This window comes from Belonocnema kinseyi, chromosome 9, assembly GCF_010883055.1.
Source record: "Belonocnema kinseyi isolate 2016_QV_RU_SX_M_011 chromosome 9, B_treatae_v1, whole genome shotgun sequence".
In the NCBI taxonomy this organism is placed as follows: domain Eukaryota; kingdom Metazoa; phylum Arthropoda; class Insecta; order Hymenoptera; family Cynipidae; genus Belonocnema; species Belonocnema kinseyi.
The window spans coordinates 22,380,645-22,400,116 of record NC_046665.1 but is presented as its reverse complement, the minus strand read 5'-3'; the positions used below and the strand labels follow the sequence as shown (position 1 = coordinate 22,400,116).

At 35.2% G+C, this 19,472-nt stretch overlaps 1 protein-coding gene across 4 annotated transcripts in view; it reads right to left on the bottom strand.

The window, feature by feature from the left end:
- Positions 1–19,472, bottom strand: part of LOC117180810 — a 308,700-nt gene that overhangs the window by 74,598 nt on the left and 214,630 nt on the right. For all 4 annotated transcript variants that reach the window (XR_004468047.1, XM_033373331.1, XM_033373330.1 and 1 more), the window contains exons 5-6: positions 4,517–6,449; positions 4,141–4,371 (exon numbers count right to left, since the gene is read on the bottom strand). Coding sequence is in view for 3 of the 4 variants with exons in the window: in XM_033373331.1 (XP_033229222.1) it covers positions 4,173–4,371; positions 4,517–6,449 (2,132 nt within the window). In the remaining variant the exon portion in view is untranslated. The remainder of the gene's footprint in view (positions 1–4,140; positions 4,372–4,516; positions 6,450–19,472) is intronic.

The following is a 19,472-nucleotide window of genomic DNA, read 5'->3' as shown; positions in this document are numbered from 1 at the left end:
CAATTATTACAATTATTAACAATTATTATTAACATTTACTAACTGTATACTGATACTGATCGTAGTAAAATGGTCAGAAAATTAATTGTGAGAATACTGTTTAAACTAGCGGTTTGTTAACGACCAAGATCGTTCACAGTTTATGAAGGTGGAGTGGGAGCTGATTGCTGAAATAATTTTTGTAACATTATTGAATAAACTTTAAGATAACAAAATACTGCTTACATTAAATTAAAGAATTATGTCAGTAGGTGTACAATTAGTTAAGATATAAAAATGTGTACTTGCCTTTCAAGCATCAGACGTGCTTTTTCTGTTCTTTTAATGCAACATTTGTAATCAACACAAAAAGTTTTCTGAAATTTAAAAAAAACCTCCCGATGTCCATACTTTTATGAACAACAGTACCTTTTTTAATAACAAATATCTTTTCTCAAAAACTATTCATTATTTTAAGCTCAAATTTTGCATACGGTTTCATTTTAATAAAACATATTTTTAGAGATTTTAAAAGATGTGCATAAACTTTTGGAAAAAATAAATAGATTCTGCCTGCAAACATGTAAGACTTTTGTAAGTAAGCAGGTAAAAATTTTAAACTTCAACAAATAAGTCATTTTGAAATTGGAGAGCTCAGAATCAGATATACGAAAGCCACCTTTTTTTATTCCTGGTGTATGTAATTTGTTTGAAGAAGTTTAAAATCTGAACAGTTTTATTTAAGCAATAATATGAGAATGGTGATGGTTGAACATGAAATAGGCTAATGGGCGAATAAAAATAGGCAGGGTAGAAGCTTTTCTACCCAAAACTTAATTTCATCATAATTGTGTCCTGAAAGTCCACACTGTATATTAAAAATTCAATCTCAGGAACGAATTAAACCCACTTCAAGACAACAATAAACTTACATTTATGTCAATGAGTAGATTAAACTATTTGGAACTTCCTGCCTAAAGTAAGTTTTTTTATAGGATTGAACAGTTATGACCAGGTTTTATGTAATAAAAACGAAAAGATGTAAAAACAACTTTCCGGAGTCTCGCTGAAGCCACACTTGACCTCCGAACGCGAAAATCGAACCACCCACAAATACAGATTTAATAAATGATCCGTCCAGTCAGGATCCGAATCTAGACTAAGAGGGTAAACTAAGTAATAATTTTATTGTAATACGATAACCATTACCTATAATTTGGGTTATCCGAGCCAACGTACCGTGTTGTAAATAAGTGAAGGCCGAACACCCCAAAATGTAAAAGGTCGGCACCGAGGCTGACCAAAGAAGACGAAGGGCCACTACGTCCATCGACCGATTCCTGGGCAACAATTCCAGCACTTTAAAAAAAAGCCATCAGTAAGGATGGACACACGAGAAACTGACAGCTTGTCAACACTAGGGCAGACGACAGTGTTGATTGTGAGGCGACGAGACACCGGCAAAGGTGGGAAGGTAGCCATATTACGTACTGCCAGAAGAATGACATGTTCTTTAAGGCCGGAATGCGGCCACATTGCACTAGCTTTCTGAGCACGCGCGACGAACCAATCAGCGGGTCGGACACAAAACACGAAAGCTCGAGGGAAAACGAACGGAAGTGAGAAGCAGCAGACTAAAAACTGTCACTTTTTGGTTACTGACTCGACGGAGAAGGTTGTCACGGTGGACACCGGGGTGGAATCGGAGACAGATTAAAAATGAGCGGATTACGGAATGGATCATAATACGAAAGAGGAATTGTCCAGGTGGCTACAAGGTGGGTGGTGATCTTATGCCATTATTCCCGCGAGTGTTCCTCAGTCTCAGTGACCGACCTTCACTCGGTGTTTTCGGTTTTTTCCGCGTGGCTGTAACCTCGTAGCCACGTAGTAAGGTCAAACGTCTGAGACACCCTCGACACCAGGCAGTTGGAATTCGCCTCACTCGAAGCCCGACTGTAGCCTAGTTGAGGTGGGCGCCTTGCAAGAAAACCGTTGATGTGGACCCTTAACAAAGAACGCCGGCTGGCGTGAGTGGTAACGCGGGAGTCTCGGGCGATCATTTTGTAATGTAAGGGTTCACAGCAAAGAATTCCTCTGTTGTTTCTTTCTTGCAAAGGAATAATTTCTTAGATTAATTTTTGGAGGGTTTGAAAATCAAGGGGTTATTTTTTGGCAGTATGTCACACTAATTTTATATTACCCGGTGCAGCTGGGCATGGGATTGTTTTTAGGTTAAATTTGTGTATTTGCAGAGAGAAATTGTACGGCTAAATAAATAGAGCCTAAATTGTAACCTACTTTTATTCATTGTGGCTTGAGAGCTAAAGAGTCTAACGCTTAGTAAAATTCTCTCTCGCTCCCGTAAACCCATTTTTGTACCCCCCCCCCCCTTCCCTTTGTGCTAGAATTAAAAGGAGCTAGTCGACCTGCTAGTAGGACAACAAAATTGAAACGGATTTCTCGAGTCTCGGGTAGGTCGTAACCTACCTGGCGCCTTCAACAAATTAAACGAGCTTCGGGGGTTGTACGCAGGTTGAAAGAGTGAGACCTGCGAACTCGGTTCACTCTAAAAAGAAATAGCGTTCATGTTGAAGACAGGTAAGTGGCACACCCATTTTATTGTAGTTTGGTTTTCTTTTTTTTATCCTGGGCTCTCCCCGGCCAGGTGGGGTTTATAGATTGCACCCAGTAAATTTGGAAAACCTGGCTACACAGTTTGCAGTATATATTTTCTTAAAGATTTGATGGTGTTGACCAGGGTCAGTAACAAGTGAAGATGTTGGTATAAAATAATTCGAAGTGTTAATCACTGGTCTATGTATTTATTAAAGATGAACTAACTGCAAGATCCCACAGTATAGCTATTTAAGAAACAACACGTTTCGATAATTCTTCAATAATCTTCATCAGTGTCACAATATGGAGACCATAAATGACCATACATGTTGATAAATTTCCATATATAGAAATTAACTTATATTGATTATCAATCCTTATTTCAATATAAGTTAATTTCAATATATGGAAGATTATCAACTAAAGGTCATGTATGGTCTCTATATTGTAACACTGATGAATACTATCGAAGAATAGTTGAAACGTCTTGTTCTAAATAACTATACTGTGGGATCTTGCAGTTAGTTCATCTTTAATAAATATACAGACCAGTAATCAAACCTTTGAATTATTTCAAACCAACATATTCACTTTATAGTCTATAGTTAATCTCATCATCATTAAGGACAACCACATCTCGGAGTCTGAGTCTCAGGCACTTGCAATAACGCTCAATTTTGCAATTAGTGATTTGAGAATAATGTATTCAGAATGTACAATTTTTAAATTTTAAAGAAAATATGTATAGACGTGGAATCGTAAAAACTCATAGATTCCAAATATATTATTTTTAAGTCGTACATTGAAGAATTAAAAAGTTAAATTCCGTAATTTTTGCCTGCTTATAAACAAAAGGTGCCTCCTGAGAAAAGGGCAGTCAGGTGGAGGATGATCATGGACTTAGTCAAAGACTCAAATAGCAAGCTCGTCAACATTTATCTTCATAACTGTCTTAAGCTTCGAGTGAGATCGTGCTTTTGAATACGTTTGTGCTGTCAGAAGTCTGTGCGCATTAATACGCAACAACGCATTAATTTTCTTCCAAAAAGCCTGCGAGTCGTTGTGCACGCGCAATCTGATCATTACTAAGTGATGTGAGTCAATGCGGAAAGCGCATTTTGATCAGCGAAATGTGACGTGCTCCGTTTAAGCATGTCCACTTTGAATAATTGTCATTTTATGAACTTGATCATTTTTTTTTCTTTCGGAGGACTTCACCTTTGAATCCTACGTTTCAAGTAACATAAGTTTTAAATATGTTTTGTGAAATAAGGATAACTTTTTGTTTTTGCTGCTTACTCTTAGCACTGCGCACCACACTGTTGACAACTGCCTGATTTTCAGCCCTTTTTGAAAGAAATTTTATTTTCAAAGAGAATGCTAAACATTGTGTTAAATCACGCTTGACACCTGTCGTTAAATATTTTTTACTTTATAGGCCTAACAACAGAACGTTTAAGTTTGATTAATTGACGTATTACAAAAACAAGGCAAATAATTTTCGAATCATCGAAACACAACCTTCTTAGATTTAAAACTTACCTTGTAAACAGGAAATGTTCACGAGTCAACGGCTATCGCTGAAATGGTGAACATCTCATGTAACCTGGCGATGGCGATTCGCTTTTTTCAATGACTGTGGTGATATTAGCATAGTTATGTGATGGCGAATTTATGCTTCGCCTAGAATCCACCAAGATACTTCGATCAATTTTGTGATATTCTTTGCCACTGCGTGGGCGCAATGTAGTAGTCACAACCCTGCCTCCGAGTCTTCATGTAAAAACAAAATTTATAATGTAAGTAAGGGACCTCAAGTTTAATCAAGATATTTTTTAAAACGTAGATCCTCAGAATTCGGAAATTTCTTAAAGAATAAAAACTAATTTAACTCTGACTTTTCCCTACTTAAATGTACCTAAAACTATCCGCTGCATCAGACGATGACTGAGACGAAATGGACAATGTCTCAATATAATCGGACATGTCAGATGTTCCACTGCTTGTGCTGCGTGAATCAGGGCACGTAGCACTGAAAACTTCATTAGGCCTTGCCAATTCTTTGATTTGCTTCGGTAAGCAAGAAGGAATACCTGCCCCTGCTGAGGAAGACTTAATAGGGATCATAATCTTCTGAAACTGGAAAGTTATTTCCCTTAACGGATCGCTACACTTGGACTTCCTTGGTAGACTGTTATGAAAACAGACCGGTTTTATAATTTTGTGATACGCCATCAAACCATTTGATTTTTTCTTCAACGTTTGAGAAGTTGGCACTACTGTGTGTTCAAATTCAACAAATTCTGATGTTATATGTGTGAGAGACCCCGTGGAAACGCCTGAATCATTGCTGCTCGATGAATCTCGATTATGTCCTGTCTTTGAGGGAACCGAAGAGGATCTTCGAATCCTGATGCATGATCCCGGAGAACATGATGAAGATGATTGCTTCTGGGATATTAGAGACATATCGTTTACTTTCCACTGCAAAATTTCCCTTTCTTTAAGCAGTGCTTCCTTGCCCATGCCGCTCGGACTCTTATATATTGTCAAATTTGATGGGAATGAAGGTATCTCTTTAGCCTTATAACGTGCTGATTCAGCTGAGTAGGATCTCTTCCGTAGCAGAGTACTCGTTTTATTATTGTCATCTCCATTGACTAAACGTCGTCTGAGATATGGACTAGATAATATTGGGGGATCCGGGAATTGATACTCAATCTCGGATTTCTTTCTACTTTCTTTGAGCGGGTATGACCTCGACAAAGTAGGATTGCTAGAACTTTTGACACCGCTACAGAGTCGGAACAAAATTTCCTTGGAACAGGCAATGTGCGCGGGTTGCATCGGCAAATAGCCTAGAATGGGCTTTCTAGTGACTTGATTCTTGACGTCCATGATAAGATAATCAGCTTCTCTCTTCTCTGATTTTCTACACTTCTGGCCAGCCTTGCCGCTCTCTTCAATATCACAACTTAAAACAGTATCTTGCAATTCGTCAATAAGCTTCTCCATCTCTCGCTGCGAGATTTCAGTTCTTGACAACATTTTCTTGCTGTTTTCGTAGTTCTCCAAAGACTTTGTAAAGTCAATATTAACGTAGTCAAGATGTTTAGCGTCTGGATGAGTGTTGATTATTGGTTCGATATTTTCGTAACTGGCACTCGCGTTCCTTACAGTGAAATCAGTTTCTTCATTGTGGTTGACCTTGCAACCATTTAGATTTTTGGGGTAGATTTTAATTTCTCCACTAGCGTTGATGATGGGCATTTTACCTTCCTCTGAAAAACCGATGGGTTGAACGGTGACACCGGTAGGTTCAATGCCAGCACCTCGACGACAATAAGGTAGTACGAAGCCTGCCCAGTTCAGAAGGTTCTGACAGGGACAGACATAGGATCGAGGTATCTGTGCCAGTTTCGTCGGACAACCACACTGCTGTAAAACCACGGCTTGGGACATGTGTGGCGTATCATAGTTCGGATATTCATTGGGTAGTGCAATACACTCCTTAATTTTCCTGGGTGTATCGTAATATGGATCGGTATGAAATTCTAATTGCTCCGAAGTCATACGGTGAACGAGAATGGACTTCGGCACATCGTAATTATTGTAAGCACCAATAGAAGAATCGCTTTGATGATACGAGAACTGCTTTTGAGGAATAATGCATGCCTCTTCTGTATTTGGCAGTGGCATCGGCAGCTTTTTTGTCTTGGAGATATTGCCAGGTGGAGGTTTCGGTTTCGGTGGTCTTCGGGGCATAACTTTACGACTCGGCGAGGGAAGGCGAACGGATTGAGCCTTTCCTAGGTTTGGCTGTAAGTAGTTGCACTCCATGTGTTGAGAAACTGAAAGCAAAAAATTTACGCAAGTTTATATTGCTTTTCTAAATATAAATTTCATGTCTGCAAATTTGTGGGAAATCTATTTAGTGTAGTGCCTTTGCGAAGGCGTACAGTAGATGGTTTAGTTATATTCAATCTCAAAATCGCAGAACTTTAGATGGAAATCGCTTAGAATAGAAGTGGCTACTTGGGAGAGTAATTTTAATATTTTTAAATTTTGATTTTGGATTTGGTATCAGCGCCCTGAAAAACTAACGAGTAGCTATTTTTTATCAAATCAGTTTGTTTTTTACAATTTCAATCAGCCACTCTAATTTTATTCCATGCAAATTGTTTAGCCCAATCGGTTTTATTTACAATTTTACGATAGTTCGTAAAATATTTCTTTTAATCTTTTTGTGTAATTCTCTTCTATTCATGCCTATTTAAAGTTCTACCATTTTGAGGGAAGATTTCACAAAAACGTCCACATATAATCAAATATTTTCTTTTTTAAATAGGGATGAAAAAATGACTGGTAGGTGCGAAAAGAAGAATTCTAAACGTAGAGTAAGAAGATGTCATCAGTTTTCGCAACAAGGTCATTGGTCAAGAAAAGAAAAAGTGACCCATTTCTCAATATGTTATGGCCGAAAGTAAAAGCTTTTTAAATCTTTCGAAATATTTTTAAATAAACTTTGAAATATTGTAAAATCCCATCCGTTCTTTTGAAAACATTTGAGAATAATTAAAATACAGTAGACTCTACGACACTTCATTTCTTGTTTCCCGATTTCCCCTTTTTTCGCTTGTGCTCGCTCCTTGCCTCATCTCACCCGCATACATACCCGGCCAGCTACGCCTACTACACTGAACGCGGCGTGGCTCTCGCATGTCGAAGGAGATAGGATTATCTGACACTTCCAGTGATCTTCCCCTACAGACCCTAAAACTCGAAGTGTCATGAGTTTACTGTACCTAAAATCCTTTAATATGAAAAAAAATTTTAGTACGCCTTTTGCAATATTTCAAATTTCGTTTGAAACCCCCTTTTAAAAATTTGCGTTCGGCATAAGAAAATTTTTTCATATCTCCCCCGCTTTTACAGAATCTGGTTAACTGAAAAAAGGACAAACATTAGAGCCATTGTGGTGCGGGAGATCTCCATTTAAGTATTTACTAGAATCCAACGGAAAGTTTTCAGTCCCTTGGGCCCGCACTGCGAAAGTGGAAGCGACTTTCTCGTTCTTAGCTCCTCGTTTTATAAACGATCTTAAAGATGCATTTGCTTTAAATCCAATACGCTCTGTATTTTCAGATCCGTAATTTATGGATTTTTAAAGTAATTTACTCTTAAACTACGTAATTCTGATATATTTAGGATACACGGTAGATTGTAGACGGTTTAATTCTAAAATAGCTCCTCACTGGAAATCAGCCTTTTATGGCCACTCGTGTAATATAATGTATTAGATTTACTGGAATTCATTTTTTAACTTATAAAGAAATTCCAATGATTGGAGAGAATACACCAGAAGTGCCTAACAGAGTGCAACCTGTTCAATAGTACATATCCCCAAAAAGGCAATTTTTGAATCCATCATAGAGACGCCCAAACGCGGAACATTGTCCCAAGTATACACTGGTTTACAGAAGTGATATCTCCTGAATATTCTACGTATATGAAATTATTAATTACAATCAGCAATATTGTACTAGCAATAGAAAATCATCAAAAGAATTGATAAAAAATGTGCCCTTTGCATAGACACAGTTTCATTGCGCGGACAAGCGTGTTTACTCTTGCACTTCATGCTCATTTTTGTACATTTCATGCGTGCATTTCGACTCCATTTTCTCAAATATCATAGATATTGTAACTTAAATCTTTCCGACACTGTCTCTTCGCGCTCGACATTTTGAATTAGGAACGGAACTTCGGAAGTCGGTGCGTTTTTCGATATTTATGTAATACCTCGTATCAAAAACTCCAATATTCTGCACTTTTTAATGCACTGCTTGTTCTAGCACCATAGTTGACGAGCAACGTGTACCAACCTTGTAGTTACTCGCTAGTGACTGTTAGAAACGCAGCCAATTTAGGCGCTGCTGCCCTTTCTTGTCTACTTTATAACCTCATAAAATGTTACCTCGTCCTATATCGTCAATTTCTTTTTCATTGGAAAATTTAAAGATCATCGCATCAAACACAGAATGCAATGACTAAAGTGACTATGAAGAGAATATCCCTGCAGAATTGAGTAACTTGCTGAAGTCTTTAAAGGATAAATTGATCCCTGAGAAATCAAAAGATGTTTTCCTGAAGTATCACAAGAACTTTGTAGCCTCACAACAAAATAAAAGAGTTACATTAATGAAAAAAATAAATATTTATTGAATATTTTGGAGAACTGTTGCAAACTAAAGCACTATCGACTTTCATGGTCCACCTACTCCATGCTAAAAAAAAAACGATCAAACGAAATCACAAGTTTGATACCAGTAACTATCAAGTCTCAAAAGCTCTCTTGAAAGTGCTAGCGTAGGAGTTCCAGAGTAAGAAAGCTAAATTTTTAACAACATCTTGAAAAATAAATATTTACAATCATATTTACAGATCGCTCTGATTATTGGAGTTCAAGAAGCATTTATTAGGGAACAGTTGTGTAACATAACGATACGAGATATTCTTAATACTGGATTTTTTATTTGAAAAGCAGTTTTAAAATGTTATGAAAAAATATACTCTCTCGCGCCCGCAAAATGTACAAACGTACAGTTTTTTTTAGTAAAATGGCAACAGGAAAAGTGTGCGAAGCAAGTTATTTGACTAAATAAGTTCAGTAATATGTCTAAAAAAATGACAAAATATCTGAATCAAACTGATCCTGATTTGTATACGGGACATCGTTTTTGCAGAACAATGGCAACAGTTCTTTCTGATTCAGGAACAGATCCGACGACATTAAAGCGCCACAGAAGCTGGAAGTCGAATCAAGTGGCTAAAGGTTACATTGAGGATTCAGTGTACAATAAAAAAAAATAATAATTTGAGAGTCTATCCTAAAAACCTGAACTGCCAACACTTATAACGTTGGATCACTGCCTCTGAAGAATCGTCACGCAGTCAATTATGGAGCATCAACATTAAACATTTAATTGACCATTGAAAAGGAAGAAAATAACAGGTCATCGACACTGGTCCGATTTCCCTCTACAGGCCATGTGCATGCAACTAAATATCAAAATGTTACAATAAATATATTCAAGAAAGTAAATAAATAAAAAGTATATAACGAAAATATCTTATGTCTGCTGTACTTATAGTATATTCTTTAAAGGATTCATGTACGTACATTTTTCTGATATTTTTTATTGATTTCTTAAAAGTTTAATGCTTCCTAAATCAACATGTTTCTTTATTATTCAATCAATTATTTCCTAAACATTAAATAAAAAATGGGTTTCCACAATATTTTATTAGTTATACGAGAGCGCTTGAATTACTGAGCTAGTCGATTTATCTTCAAGCGGTGTTGTCATTGTATATTGTGTTAAGTAATCTTGTAACTTATTGACATATTTTTGTTTCCTTGTATATCCAATGTGTTTTCGTTTGATTTTCTGTAAGTATTTTTCGTCAGAGAAGTGTTCTTCTAACAGTGCTTCATGTGCTTATTGTATTAATTTCCTATTATTTGTTACCTCTAATTGTTTGAAAAAATAAATTTATTTTGTTTGCTTAGCAGTTTTAGAAATTCAAAGTCATTTTTTTGTTTTCGTGTCAGTTATATATTTCACTCGGTTCAGTTTCTGGGGGTGTCTCTGTATAATTGATATTTAATTGGCGCAGCACGCTTTTTGAATATATTGTTTTGCTTTTTGTAACATATGTTTTTCATATATGGTTTATCTTTAGTATTAACGTAACCCGTCATGTGATACTTTCTTTCTAATGACCACTCCTAAGCGTGTTTTGCTCTGATTGATAATTAATCCCATATTCATACGAATCTGTGTTCATTTGTTTGTGTTTCACGTTAATCGTTGCGAGAGAGCGTCATCGATACAATTATTTCCACTTTTTTTATTAACGATTTTATAGTCGCAATTTTTAACAATTTAAGTTTCAATCTCATTAATTGAATCGTCGGAACCTTTATATTCGTTGACAATACTAACAGTCTATGATCAGTGACGATTTTTAATTTACGTCCGTACAAATCTTTTTTTGAACTCGTATAATTTTCTTCATCTTTATGTAAACTATATGAAAAAAAGAATCAAGGTAAATTTTCGGGACTCAAGGAAAATTTTCGGGAACTTTTGAAAGATATATACATATTCTTATATATTACTAAACTACTGAAGGCTGGTACCCTTTTCAGTATACACAGTAGACAACACTAACGAACTACTCTCTTGGTTCCAGTTCTGTCCCTACACTTCTCTCCATTAACCGAAGTTTGGTGAGACTGACGTTATAACTAGACTCTATACCTTAAGAAGACGAGCTGATGCATTATAAAAACAATACCATAGCCTCAAAATGGACTGAAACTTCGATTGACAAAAGGCATGCACCCGGCAAAGGTAGTTTTAGGGGCTGAACAGCGACTGGGTGTTTAGAATGCTAGAGGGTTAAATGATCTTAATGAAAGAGAATTATGAAAAAACTATGCATGTAAGAAGAATAGATATTCTATGTGTACCTGAAACGGGTCAGTTTGATTATGAATTAGAGAGCAAGAAATGATGTCAAGAAGGGTGGATTTGTATATCCCAGCTGTGGGTTAGAATGAAAGTGGAAATCAGAAGATTACTTATCAAAGCGGGCTACAGTGTGTCCCAAATACATAAGGGCAGTCAATTTTTCTTGTACTTCAACTAAATGCATCAAATTTTTAAAGTGTGTTATAGATCGATTTGACGATTTTTCTCAAAATTTGGTGAGCCTAATGCGAGGTGTTCGTTTATTTGAACAGTTTTAATGAAAAAAGCGGTGTCCTAAATTAAAAGGGGCAATTGAAAAAAATTCTATTAAAAAAATGTATTTATTCAAGTAATTGAAGCTATATTTACAAAGAATTATTCAATTAATTAAAGCTATATTCACAAAGAATTAGTAGTTAATCGCTTCTCCGTCGTTCTTGAATACGATTTTTATCTGCTTTCGCATTGAATCATTGAGATTTGTAGACTTCGTGTGCTGATGTTGTCCCACGTGGACTTTACCGCTTCCTTTATCTCGACGACCGGTAGTTTTGTTAAATTTACCGCCAAAAAAGCAATTTGCAACCAAAGTAGTTGAAATTTTAATTGAAGAGACTAATTGTTATCTAAAATGATGCCTCTTTACCGTGAATACTTCAACTTAAATGTTCAGTTATAAAAGAAAATTACACCTAAAACCAACGGGTTTTCAACAAAATAGTTACCATTTTCATCAATACTAATATTATCTATCAAAATTATTTTTGAGAGAATAATTAAATGATTGTTGTTATCTTCTTTTTTTTACCAACAAGATGAATTTTCATGTAACAAAAGCCAATCTAATAGATTAGTTTTTTCAGAAGTTATCGAGGAAACTGACAGACATACATACTAATACATCTAATACCTTCTCTGACGAGAATGTAAAAAGCTAAATTTTCAACAAAAAAAAAGGAATAATTAAAATTTCAGATTCACAAATTAATTTACAACTACAAACTTAAATTAAAATAGTATAATTATTCTAAATGTTCTATTCATAAACATTTTTTATTGTAAAGTACGTATACATGCGCGAACATTTGAATGAAAAATTACGAATGAGAAATGTGTTGAACTTCAAACTGAAACGCTTAAAATTCAAAACTGTTCTACTGTCAATGTTTTTTTGCAGGTTACTTTGCATTACTTCAAATTTAAAGAACTTTTATCTTCAGAAGTTCCAAATTCCAACTGCAATGGCCGAGAATGATGTTTTTGGACAAAAAAAAAAGAAATGACCGGAACTTTTTGTTTACTGTAGCGGGCAAGTTTTAAAACGCCCAAAATCTTAATTTCTTTGTATAATTTGTTGGTAAAATAAACAAATATTCATGCATGGCAAAATTGTTCCAGAAAACATAATTAGCAATATAATTGCAATAAGATTATATGAGAAAATTGCGTTTTGCTTTTAATTCCTAAAATATGCATTCCTTGATATATTTTTCTTATAAAATAAACATTGTTTAATTATTGCATTAATTTAATACTGATTTCCCCCTCTCGCATATCTGCATATTTAATTTTAAACAACATGACACATTCCTTAATTCTTAATCATGACATGGAGTCACAGCATCAATTTACATAATCAAGTTACAATTTGAGATATAGAAATAGTTTACATATTCTTAAATGTTCAAATCTATTTTGTGGACGTTATGACTGGCAGTGGAAAAATTGCATTGATCCCGCGATCATATTAGCTTTTAGCTGTTTTTACAGCAATACTGCGAACGTTACCATTCTTACCAGGGAAACACTTTTCGATTAATCCGAGTTCCCACTTGCCAGGTGGTAAATCTTTATTTTGTATGAAGACTAGTGTACCAGGTTTTAAGTTAGGAGTTGTATGCCTCCATTTGTTACGTTGTTATAATGTGTTTAGATAATCATGACGCCATAGAAGCCGGAATTGCTCAAGCATCTGCTGAATTAGCTCTAACGCTCAGGGTGCTGTTCATTTAGATCCAGTACGGACGACTCAGGCAATGATAATGGTGCTCCACCATTTAAGAAATGTCCTGGTGTTAGAGATTCGAATCAATCGGTCTCATGAGACACATATCCTATAAGACGGGAGTTTAAACAAGCTTCAATTTGACATGTGTGCGTAATGAGTTCTTCAAAGGTCAAAACGTGGTTCTTGGTAACGCGTCTGAGATAGTGCGTTGCGAATTTTGGACAACTTGTAATTGTATGGACGGGCATAATCAATCCCTGTATGTGTGAATGGAATTGATGGAGTCACGCGAGCTGATAGGAGCAAATTCATGATTTATGTCGCTGTACTGCCTTATCTTCTTCAGACAATGCAACATCACCGGGCCAATTGTCGGGTGATTGAGGCAACCATTGTGAAGTGACGATATCAGCAACTCGATTTCCTACGAAAGTAGGCCACTTTTGTTCTGGTTTTTCAAGCCAAACAAGAACAATTGTAGAGTGCGACCAAAGATGAGTCAAAGCAGATTCGAGATGCAATGCAGTCTGAAGATACTGCATGAACTTGTGTTGATGCATCAGCAAACCCATGTACCTCCACATCCTTGAAATCGGAAAAACAACCTATCCAACGCGAAATTGATAAATTTCCAATTGCTTTAACTCTGTGCAGTACGCTTGCCATTCTTTGTGCAAATTACATATCAATATATCATCCCAATGTAATTTTAGCAACCATAACTTTTACATGAAGATTTTGGCCCTAACACTTATAGGATTCAAGTAGCCAACTGGACCAAACATTTTAGCTATATTGGATAGAACTGTACGTTTAGTGTAAACATCTTGATTCTTAATGTTTCTACGTATTTGAAGTTGATCAAGTTTGGGATGCTACGAGAGTCCCAAAACACAGATTGAACTATTTTCTGAAACATCAGGAAGTTTAAAATCCTTATAATCGTTAGATGGATCTTTAATTAATAAAGAAGTATTATTTGACTATTTATCTAACTGAAATCCCCCGAGATGTAAAATGACAACCAATTGACTCTTTGCAACTGTCGCAGACTCAAGGTCATCTGCTCCGAAGAGTACATCGTCAATATAAAAATTCTCTAATAGAATTTTTGATCCTATAGGGAATGAATTAGCTTCATCATGAGCGAGTTGTTTCACGACCTTCAAAGCCAAATATAAAGCTGCTGCAGTTCCGTACGTTAGAGTTAGTATCTGTAATTACTGCGGATAAATTTCAGGGTTATCACGAAAGATAATATGTTGATAATGGATATTGAATTGTACTGGACAATACATTTTTGAAATTTAAGCGCATAATGCGCTTGGCATACGACAACCATTAGTGTTCAAGCTTGAAGCATTGAATACTACGCGTAAGTGTGTGGTGGTTCAATTATCTTTGATCACATGATGGTGATGTATATATACCAGTTGCTAATTGGTGAACGGTTCACCTAACGTAACACGTCTCATGTGATTAAGAGCTTCATATTCACTAATAAAATTTGAATACAAGGTTTCATACTCCAGTTGAGAAGCTAATCTTCTTTCAATTCCAAACAATTGTTTCCGAGCTATCGGAAACGAGACACCAATATTAATTGGTGGACCTGATTTAAATGGTGATCGTACAATGTACCGACCCGCTTTATTACGAGAGTCAGTTTGTGCGAAATGAGTTTCAAATTTTTTCTCATCTTCCGTGAAATGACTCACATGAGGGAATTCTTCAATTTCCCAAAATTTATTCAGGGCGAATCAATCCATCCAAAGATTGTGGCCTGAGCAATTGTGGCGTCAACAGGGTCTTTCATTAGACCTTGTTCCATAATTGCTGCGTAGACATCAGCAGCTAACATTAAATCAATTCGATCCCGAGAAAAAGGTTCAGAATCTGCCATAGTTAAACCTTGCAAGTGAGACCAAGCGTCAGGATTAATATCATGATTAATCGGAGGCTTTGTAAAAAGTTACATCTTTACTCACAAAAGTGTCCATTGTTAGTTTGGCTTCTGAATGAACTGATGATTCAATATTTAATTTTACTATCGCAGTAGCTGTGGTTAAATGTGCTCCAGATAACCCTCTACAGTCGCATGAATGCGTCGTCATGGTAGTCTCAATGCTTGAACTATTGACTCAGAAACAAAATATTGATCAGAACATGGATCAATCATTGCTCACACTATTTGAGAGCGTCCATTTGGATCTTTTATTAAAACTCGAGCTGTTCCAAACACAGTAGGACAACGTTGCATTCCCTTACGAGAAAGATGAGAAGTGAGTTTTGTTTCCTTTACACTTCGAGAATTTAAATCTGACATTATTATTATTCTCAGTTTTTAAATCAGAGTCATGATGCAACAAAGAGTGATGCGGTCTGTTACATTTTTTAGAGTATGGTGTATAAACAATGAATCACGTTGAAATTCCATATCACCTAAACTATCAAGTGAATCGATAGTAGTTTTATATTTATTATATATACGTTTTAGCTCAGGACTCGACTCTTGACTAGCGACAGAAATTGAAGAGAAATCATCTAAAATTTTATTGACAGTTAAATGCTTATCTTCATATTGGGAATTCAGTGAATTCTACGCTTTTGTGTAATTAGAATCAGTGATACTAAGCGAAATAAAGATTTGAGCTGTTTAACCTTCAACACTTGATATAAGATAATGAAGTTTCTGTACATTGGATAATCTAGTCGAATCGTCAAACAGAGATTTGAATAAGTCTGGAAAGCTTGGCCATTTTACATAATTTCCCGAAAACTTTGGCAAATTTATTTGCGTCAAATTTATATTTACAGAGTTATCTGGTTGAAGTAGATTGTGAGATTGTTCAAGAAATGTTGAATTACCCGATGGAGTTGCAGAGGCTAATTATGCTTTGCAATTGCCAAGATAATCCATTGCTTCAACGTACTTATCGGAAGCATCAGTAAATTCACCATTGATGAAATATTCTTCCGTTTCTCGTTCATTAGAGATAATAGCTGCATTGATTTGATTATATAGACTAACCACTGTTTCCCAACGTTCCTTTAGAATGTCGATTCTGCTTTGCGTTACAGTGGCTGTCATATTGTCTTTTCAAATTTTTGTAAACTTTGGAATTGTACGATCGATGAAACCAATCGTTTGGCGTTGTGTATTTATTAATGCCTTAAGCGAGACCACGATAAGTGAGTTATTTTGAATTTAATTCACAGTCACTATTAATGTAAATTGACTCACCACTACATCTATAACTTAATTGTCATCATTACCGGTGTGTCTATGAGCATGAGATGATAGCGCATAGTCTTCAAATCGTGATTCACACGAATGAGAAAATACCACACGCACAAAACTTAAAGGTTGCTGAGAGAGCGAGAGAGATTGAAATGTAAAAATTATCGATTAATAAATCTGGCTAGAAGGACTAAATTGTTAAGGAGCAATTCACTTTGCACGCAACCCAATGCTTACAAAGTCCAATTCCATGATTCTCATTATAGTGGACTGCATTTTAATAAAAAATTGGCTCGTATAGCCTTAACGGTTTATTCCAAATAAAGCACTTAACACTGAAGAGCAACTTTTAATTTTTTTGTACTTTATTGAATGCAATCACTGCATGGTTAAACAATTATTTAACAATCGTGCACACGCGTTGTATAGCGACAATGAGTACACGACGTATAACATGCCTAATGGCTGACGGAGTCGTTATAATTGCGCGACGTGATGATCCGCAACGAGACAGAGTATTCGTACGAATGCTACGTAAGAAGACGACGGAAGTCGGTACCTTTAAACAGAGGGTGACGATGTTACCAAGGAATCAACTAATCGTTCAAATCAGCTCCATGATCATAAAGAATTAGTATAGGAGGGTTTGCATTTTAGAATTTATGCTAGGCGCATAAACAATACTGATTTCATTATTCTCTTTCCTAAATAATACATCTTCTTCTACTGTTTAACTATCAACATCTTGACGATTAGGTAAAACAAAATCAAAACACGACACATTTCTTTAATTTAAAACTTCATTAATTTCTTGTAGTGCGCTTTGTTCATTATTATCTTTAAAGCCTTTAAAAACATAATATTTCAATTTATCCCAAATTTTTTATGCAGATAAAACATTATCCGCGATTTCAAACCAAGCTAAAAACTTCCTTAATCCCTAAGGCATCAAGATGTTACACGCTACTTTCAAAATTTTAAACATTTGAATATCATTTTCTACCTGTCTCATGGCTACATCAGCATTTTGGAATGCATCATGGGTAAAATTTTCAAATGTTTTTAAATCTTTAAAACACGTTGCCCTCTTTAAACGATTTAAAATTGAATTTTAAATGAAACCTTTCCACATATTTTGGACTAACACTATTCATTCTGCCAAGAGATTTTGAAAAAACATTTCGTTTGATCCAAATTTTTTTAGACGAATTAAAAAAATAAAATTTTAGTATATTATAACAAATTAAATTTTTATCTTAATTATCTTTTTTCTTTGATTTAAACTAAGCAGTAGTGAAAATTGTTTTATTATTTTTTACTATTGCTTGACATTCTTTATTTTCTTGAAAAATTATATTATATTTTCGCTAAGCAGTTTTCATAAGGCTCACATGATGACTACAGTCCAAATCCGGTAACTTGCCATCCGATAAGTGTACGCTCCTCTTAAACCGTCATCACACGTACACTGAGAAAAAAGAACTCTTGAATCAAAAGTACCAGTGCTTTTGAATTCCGCATTATCAATACAATAGTTTATGTCAATAATCCAATAAATTTTGCTTCGAATGAAATAATTCGAGTTTCTTAATCAAAAGTATAGTAATATAGATTGAAATATTCGAGATTATATAAAGCTCAAGCATATAAAGTTAAGAAAAATAAATGCACATTTCGAAAATATTTTATATTTAAAGCGTTAAACCTACTTTTGCATTAACAAAGTATCTTTTTAACTTCTAGAGAAAATTATATCCGCGAAACAAAGATGCAAAACCGAAAGTATTAAATCTCTTCAATCTATAAAGTATTTTTTATTATTCACGAGCGTATACAAATGGGTTAAATTAATATATTTTCGAATCTTCAAAAAAAAATTTGAACACCATCAAATTAAGCTGGAAATATATACAAAAAACACTGAAACACATTTCTAGCCGATGTGAGAGGTGTATTAAAATTTGTTTTAAAGTTTGCACTCAGCAAATTGTCAGCGGGCGACCGAAAAATCCCGAAAAATAAAACTCTAAATGTTATAAAATTGCCGAAATATGAAAATGCCGAATTGAAAAATTCCTGAATAATAAAATTCTCCACAGTTTATAATATGATCCAATTTGAAAATTCTATAAGAACAAAATTACCGAAAGAAGATTAACGAATTATAAAATGGCCGAACCAGACAATTCCAGAATTTAAAGAATCATACAATTTTTTTGTTGAATATTTTTTTTTAAATGGAATAAACAAATTCTTTTATCAGATAAATTTTTTTAATGTTCAGAACTGTATAATATAACTTTAAAAAATGTTAAATAACAATAATTCAAAAGAATGTATTTCTAAATAAGCAATTTTGTTTTAAAATGTGTATAGTTTTTAAACTCATTTCTTTATACAGTTTTAAAACAATTATTGTTATTTAAAATTCAAGAAATAATTTCCATATAGTTTAAACGTTGATACAAAATTTGGCTTATTTGGCAGTATACATTAAAATATTTAAAATATATACATTATATAATATATAAAATTTTTAATATAGATTATTGTTGGCTTTTGTTTTTAAGGTTAGGAGTGAAAAAATAGTTGCTTGGTCAGGGGGGCAAGAGGTAGGAAATAAAGGCGGGAAACGTCACGGAGCTTTGGGTAAGGTAGGATACCGACGACGCGAAGTCCACAAAATGGCGCCAGAGGGCTACAGTTACTGGACGATCGCACAGAGCAGAAAATCAAAACCGTAGTGGCTGCAACAGCTGACGTTGCTGAAAGCACTGGAAGTGGGGGGATAGATGACGTTGATCGCAGTGACAGCAGCGGTGATGAAAGTGCCGAGAAGTCGACCCGGATGGGGAGGGTAGCGGCCTCAGGTACGGGCAAGCAACGCGGAAGGCCATCAAATTTACAGCGCCTTAACAAGCTAGGCAACGCGGGTTTGAAATTACAAATAACAAATATTTTGCGAGATATTAGAGTGCAGGTAAGGGTAGAAGGAGTCAAGAGAATAGGAGGGACAAAGGAAGGAAAAGAAGGAATGTTTCTAGTAAAAGTAGGGAGTGAGGAGAAGAAAAAGAAAATTATGGAG